Raw genomic sequence first — 7,596 nt, 5'->3', positions numbered from 1 at the left:
TATATGTTCCCCATTGTGTCCACTTTGTAAGGTCTGTTGGTGGTGTTAAGGTCACTTCAGTTGAGTTCTGTTTATTTGACCTCTTTTATGGGCCCAGAACTTTAGTTATATATTTTGTCATTTGTACCTTTTTTTTTTTTTTTTGCATTTTTTTGGGTAAAATAAAAGCCCTCTTTTGAAAACCACCTGAGTCTCTTCTTGTCTGCCAGCCCGGTCCCTTACACATATGACATTGAAAAATGGTCAGAAGTGTGTTACGCAGAAACCTTTGACCACCAAAATCTAATCAGTTCATCCTTGAGTCAAGTGTAATAATTCCTAAGTTATGACCAAAAACTTGTTTTGTAAGGCCACACTGACCTTGACCTTTGACCACCAAATTCTAATCAGTTTATTCTTCAGCACAAGTGGACGTTTGTGCCAAATTTTAAGAAATCCCCCCAAGGCTTGAGATAGAGATAGAGCTTGAGATAGTGTTTATGAGAATGCGATGAATGTACAGATGGATGGATGTACGTACAACTTGCAAACATAATGCCTAGAGCTGCAGCTGTCACCGATGCAGAGGCAAAAAAAAAAGCATCAGGCAACATTCATGGACATGGCCTGAAGCATTCTGTCAGAGGTTTTTTGCCAAGGTCTGTGTCAGTGCATTGAGACACCAGGCAAACAAGACAGAAATATATAAAGATCTAGTGAAAGACATCAAAGTAAAGTATCTTTTAAAACCCTGAATGCTTTATTTAAAATATTCATACATAACACTTCTCCTACAGACAACACAGAACAGTACAATCACTTGTTTAATAACACATTTTAAGTGTAAAATGGTTTCTGGCAGAAACTGCCTGCAAGCAAACAAAGTTCCTACATTGGCTTCTTACAGCAAGAGGAGAAAACAAGAGAAGCCTGAAATACTCAGAATAAACAAAGAAAGTCACAAAAGTAGAAACTAGAACACCACATCTGTGACTGAATCAAGTGTGTGTGACATCTATTGTTGTGTACCACTAGCATGTGTGTTCCACGATGGTAGAGTTGAAGTTGTTGATAGGCGTCTGGACAGATACACAGGGTTCCCACAGTCCTGCAGTTATCATCCAGGGCTGGAATAGTTTTGAAAAAAATAATTCTCTGTAGAAGCAGTTTGGAAAAATGTCACTAAAATGGAAGTCTGGCTGCACAGTAGTCTCAAAACTAATTTTCCGTGTTAGCAGTTGTAATTGCAAATGTGCTGCTTTATATTCCAGCAGTAGTGCAGTCAAGAAAATTTGGTATGAAGTTCAGAAAGAGCAGCTGAAACCTTTAGGGATTTGACAGTAAAGGGCAGGCATGGGAACCCTGAAACACATGGCATCCTGTCTGCCATTTCTACCCAGCCTCATGCCATAACATACAAATATACAGCACATATTACATAGAATATCATATTAGGCAGGATTGTTCTTTTGACTCTCTGAAGGAAAACACTTTGTAGAAGTTCATAATAACTTTATGTTACACTTGTATACAAATGTGTTACAGATTGATTCTTACAGATACACGCTCCATCATTTTGTTACTGTCATCTCAGCTCACTGGTGATGTGCTGAACTTAAAGAATAAGGCCGGCAATTTTCTCTTTCTTTTTTTTTCATCATGAACAAATCTCATGCACAGACCCAAAAGAGAATGTATCCTGATAACAAGTAGTGTGTGTGTGTGTGTGTGTGTGTGTGTGTGTGTGTGTGTCTGTGTGTGTGTATCCACCCCTTATACATCGTACTGCTATGTATCATAGAGCTCCACTATTTTCCACAAACTATTAATCTATGAGTCACACTGTCACTGGGTAACATGTTGTGACGTGACATGCAGACTGTAGTTTTTCACTTAATAATTCACTTAATCCCACTGTACTGCTGTCACAAATACTTACTAGAAAACCAAATGAGGATTAATCCATCACAGAAAAAAGTCCCCAATGCATTCTCTATTTCCTCATGTTTGAGTCGTTGTTGTTAAAATCTACAGTGACCAGCTGCTTTAGGAAATAACTGAGCCTTTTTTAAACATGTCTTTAAAGGGGCTTTATGCCAAATTCAGGGCGTATGAGTTGTCTGAACACAGTTTTCAACATGGAGGTGGCTAAGCCGGCAGGAATCTAGGGCTTGTTTATCCTCAACATTAGATCCAGAGATGGACAGAGCCTCCTGTCCATGCTCTGCATCTGCATACGTTTTCTAAAAGCTTACAGATACGGACGAAATGGAGCAGTACCATCAGAGATCGTGCAGGCAGGGTAGCTTAGTTCAAGCGAGATATGACTGCTCAAGATGACAATAAAATTAAAATACTGACTGAATTGAATTAGTCAGTTGGGACATGTTGGGATGTATGTAATGGCCTCACAGACCATCTCCATCTTCAACGCTGCCTCTGTTTAAAGGTACAATATTATGACCCCCTCCACCGTTGCCTCGTTTGTTGTTGTGTGAAACTTTTGACTCCGCCCTCTAGTGCCTCCTATTGGCACTATAGGTAATAAAGGAATCATGGAAAAATGAGGACTGTGATGTTTGCAACGTCTGAAACAGACATATATATTTTCATACATAAAGGGAGTATAAATGAGCCTTAACAATGCCATCTCCATGAACAGTGACAACAGCAACAGTGCTGACACAGCTGATGTCGTTAACCAAGGGGAAACAGGGCATGGGGGGCACTACACTTCCATGTCAACAACGTCCTGATATCAGCAGTAACTGCCATATGAGCGCAGTGACAAGCAGCAGCAACAAGCTCGCCGGTGGCATGCACATGTGCATTTACATGCACACGTGCTGGACTGACTTCCCACAACAAACCACAGAAAAGCTTGGATTACAACACACACACACACACACACACACACACACACACACACACACACACACACACACACACACACACACACACACAAAGGGAACATGACTTCATTCTCTGCTTAGGATGCCATTACTCCACTATATCTTTACATAGCAAACAGTGGTTTGCTGCTATATTAAAGGGGTAATTGTATAGAAGATAGTTGAGGGTTGTATGAAATACTTATTCATAGTCAGTGTATTACACACAGTAGATGGCAGGAGTGCTGAAACAGAGGCCAAGCTATGTACTGCTGTGGAGGGGTCAACAGCAAAACCATTTTTGTCACTCACCTAAAAAAACAAATAAACAAGTTTAAGTATACGCTTTATTGACAGCATTTTCCCTGCTTTACCTTTCTGTCACACAGCTCGCTCCATTAATGGCTTCAGCCATATAAACAGGCTTGCTGGTCTACTGCTGCTTTGATCGGGTAGTTAGTTTGTGTTATTGTGTGACTTTGGTGAATCTGAACTAACCCTTTTAAACACCAAAGAGACAGAGAGAGAGAGAGAGAGAGAGAGAGAGAGACACACACACACACACACACACACACACACACAAATAAAACTGATGGAGGTAGTGATAGACCAGCATCCCCTGTGTTCAACAATGTTAAATCACTCGTGTTCCTCAATGGAGTCTGGCTTTGAAAAGAGCGATAGAACAACTTCAGTTCCCTGGCAGAAATTGTCAGAGAAGTAAAACGGTGAAAATACTGTCAATATAGTGCACACGTTTAACAAATATTGTATAGTGGGACTATTTTTAGGTAGCTAAAATAAACTTTAATGCTGACCCCTCCACGGCAGTTCATTGCTTAGCTTCCATGACAGTACTGCTTCCTGCTTCTCCAAACCGAGGATGTGCGACTGCAATCTTCTGTATGTCATACACTGTCTCAAAGACGACCTTTAAAGATTTCCATTTTTAGGAGGAACCAGTGGGCTTAGAGCTGAGTGTCACAGACAGGGTAGAGTCAGACAGTTCTGACAAACTGACTAACACATTGTTACTTCTGGTCTTTTCATGGAATTTGTTAATAATATGAAACAGAGAATAACACCAGCCTTATCTTGAAATAGCTGAACCAGGATTTTAGGAGCTCTACACGGTACAGTTAGTAATCAGCGAGTGTCTCTTTAAATGTTCCATTTCTACTTGAAAAAAAAATTAAAAACAAACAAACACAGTGTGAAGTTCATTTTAGAACATGTAACAACTAAACCAAACAAAGTGAAACTGACATGAAGACAGCTGTTTGTATGAAGGGAAGGATGGCAACAGGCTGGGGCAGCTGGGGCTCAGAGGCAGAGCGGGTCATCCTCCAATCTGCATGTCTAAGTATCCTAGAGCAAGACAGATAATCTTTGAACTGGTTTTACACATCATACTACTCTCAGATAGCATACAACCACTTAACATACTTTAACAGACCTTGCATACTGTGAGTGTAAAACATCCTGTGCAACCCTATTCAACATGCTTATCCCATACTATTCTTTCTCTGGCTATAAGCAGCAAAACTGGAGGGAAAACTCATAAAATGTACTCTGCATTAAAACAAGACAACATAGAAATTTTCATTTAAAAGATACTTTCTCAAGTGGGTGCATCCATCAAATGTTCCTATAGTTAAAATCTCTTAAAAGGTTCAGAAGATGAAAGTGAAAAAAGTTGAAGTTTCTTCATGTGACAACAGAAGAAAACTAAAAACACACACCCTCCACAAAGCGCTGCTAGCCTTTCACAAGTCAGTGAACTATTCATGAATAAATACTGTAGCTGATAATAAATAAGAGGAGGTGGGTGGTCCTGGATGGTGCTGAGGGAACAGGTCGGACACGAGGAGGAGGTGGGACAGATACTGGAGGTCGTGGAGCCCAGTTTCATCTGGCCAGCTCTGCTCTTCAGTAATGTCACCGAGTCTTACATCTCTGCAATGTGACATCCTGACAAGCAGCAGCACTGGCCTCGTCTCTAGGAAGCTGCTGTCTCATCATCAGAGCTTTCCCTGCTTCATCCATTCAAGTGTTTTCAGAGTCTTAATGCTCCCCAGGTTCACAGCTGCAGCAGATCATCAGCTGTCCATGCTGCAACATTCTAACAGCACAGGAAAGAGACTGAGGTCACACATCATCCTGACATCACCACTACCATCATCATAATCATCATCATCATCGCTACCCTGTTTAGACATGAAGCTGTTCATGGATGTGGCCTGTTGACTACCTCGTTCATGTTTGGCAGGCTGCAGATTCTCCACAGAAGGGCGCTGTTAAAATTTGATTCACATTTGTCATTAGCCACAAACCTACAGCACAGATGCTGTTTATATGGCTGAATCCAAATGTCCACCCTCTGGACCTGCTGACTTAGCCCTCGCAGACTTCAGTTGTACGTACTGAGACACGTTCCCAGTCACCACGTGAAGTCTATGAGAGCAAAGACTGCAAGCCACTGATATACAGGCCTTAACTCTACTTCACTTGTTGCCCAGGAAATGTTTGGACAACAACAACAGTCATGTATATGGTGATCACTGCTGTCATATTCCTCATGTTGATGAATAGTGTCTGCTCATCTGTCCCTGTAGATAAAAAGATATAAATCCCAAGTAAAGGCTTTTTGTGACTGAACAAAATATATATATATATATATATATACACATATATATGTATATATATATATATATACATACAGAAAAATATTTTGTTCAGTCACAAAAAGCCACAAATATATGTATATATACATACACACATACACACATACACACACACATATATATATATATATATATATATATATATATATATATATACATATGTGTGTGTGTGTGTGTATTTATCAATCAATCAATCAATCAATCAATCAATCAATCAATCAATTTTATTTCTAAAGCCCAATATCACAAATCATAATTTGCCTCACAGGGCTTTACAGCATACGACATCCCTCTGTCCTTTGGAACCTCACAGCGGATAAGGAAAAACTCCCCCCCTCACGTGTTTCCGTCACAGCAGTGATTGTATGCCTCTCTACACAAATCAAGTTTCTCTTACGGTTGCCTCACACACATCTTCCCCCTGGCAGCACAGAAGATCTTTACAATCAGCAAAATTTCAAGGTGGGGCGCCCAAAATTAGTGTCATCAATTCGGTATCTGACCAACTGTCTACCCGTCTGTTCCTGAGATATGACGAGTAATGGCCAGTCAAGTGTTATTGCAAAACATTATGATGTCACAGTGAATTTGACCTTTGATCGTTTGGATATAAAATGTCATCACTTCAGTTTATTCTATTAGATATTTGTGTGAAATTTTGACATAATTAGTCTATGAATTCTCGAGTTTTGGCCAAAAACATGTTTTGTTAGGTCACAGTTACCTTTGATCACCAAATTGTAATCAGTTCATTGTTGAGCTCTAGCTGATGTTTGTTTCTAAGGACCAGAGTACGACTAAATAAATCTGGTAGACCTGTTATTTACATTACATCAAGATCTTCTTTTGTTGTTTTTGGCCAGTTTTCTAGCCAATACATTTGGAATTACACTGCACAGCCTATAGAATTAGGCTGCAGTAATAAAATGCATTACATTCTATAGCCTAAATTTCTACATTTTTCTGTATCATAATTAGGGATGCGCGCGATTACATGTCTAAATGATTAAACGTCCGCCCCCTCGCTAGTCGGCACCAGAAATATTAGTTAGTTGAACCAATTAATAATTTTTTAACTGTCATGCAGCCGCCCGCCACTAGTGGAGGCTACAGAGTCGTCAGACAGCAGTCCCCCTCCCTGTGGGAATGCTCGAGTTGACTGGAGTTTTATAACAGCATGGTGGAAATTGGAGAGATGTCCTCTCGCAAAACCAACGCGGTTTGGCAGTACTTTGATCTAGAAAATAAATTCAGCAGCAATTTATCTTTTTTGAGATGTTATATTATTTGTTAACCTTGTTAACCGTGAGTTTTTGTCAGATAATATGCAGGGTTTACATTCATACTGCACGGTGCAAAGTGCCAGCTGAAATGTATTTATAATTTAGATGTTGTTTTATTAACTTAAAGTGAACTGCTATAATTTTTGTTGCATAATCTGCAAGGTTAAATTTACTCAACATTTCAGACTCAATTTATTCATTTTAGATGTTATTTTAGTGGTTAACTTTTGACTGAGTTGCCGTCATGTTCACATTCATACCGCACAGTGCAAAGTGTTTCATACGTGTCTCAGCATTTAAAATCCGAAATGGTAGTTTAAGATTGTGATTAAAGGCTTCAAAAGGGTCTAATGCACACAATGGGCCTCATTCACAAACAGTGCGTACGCACAAATCTGTGCTTAAACTGTGTGTACGATCGTTTGACGCACAAATCCGGGATTCATCAATATTTTCTTCCCCGAATTTGTTCTTACTCTGCGAACAAATTTAGAACTGCCTCAGACCATGCGTACGCACAAATGAGGATGGCCGAACTGACTTAGAAAATGCAAACACATACCTGCAGAGTCTATAAAACCACATTCATTAAAAAGAGATTTAATTAACATTTTTTAAAATAATGAATTTACTAATATATTGGCCAAATGTATTAAATAACCATGAAATTGACACACGTTCACCCTCATCATTGTGACAATTAAAATATTAACAATAACATGAACAGAAAAACTATCACTCCATCAGCGTGCAGATGAT

At 39.5% G+C, this 7,596-nt stretch overlaps 1 protein-coding gene across 2 annotated transcripts in view; it reads right to left on the bottom strand.

Annotated features, from left to right (window-relative positions):
- Positions 1 to 716: 716 nt before the first annotated feature.
- The window catches only part of wdr26a (WD repeat domain 26a), a 175,178-nt gene continuing 168,298 nt past the window's right edge, over positions 717 to 7,596 (bottom strand). For both annotated transcript variants that reach the window (XM_050045794.1, XM_050045796.1), the window contains one exon: positions 717 to 4,992. In XM_050045794.1, coding sequence (XP_049901751.1) covers positions 4,970 to 4,992 — 23 coding nt within the window. In that variant the 3' untranslated portion in view covers positions 717 to 4,969. The remainder of the gene's footprint in view (positions 4,993 to 7,596) is intronic.

Source organism: Epinephelus moara, chromosome 6 (genome assembly GCF_006386435.1).
Source record: "Epinephelus moara isolate mb chromosome 6, YSFRI_EMoa_1.0, whole genome shotgun sequence".
Lineage (NCBI taxonomy): Eukaryota > Metazoa > Chordata > Actinopteri > Perciformes > Serranidae > Epinephelus > Epinephelus moara.
This window is presented reverse-complemented; position numbering and strand designations above follow the sequence as displayed.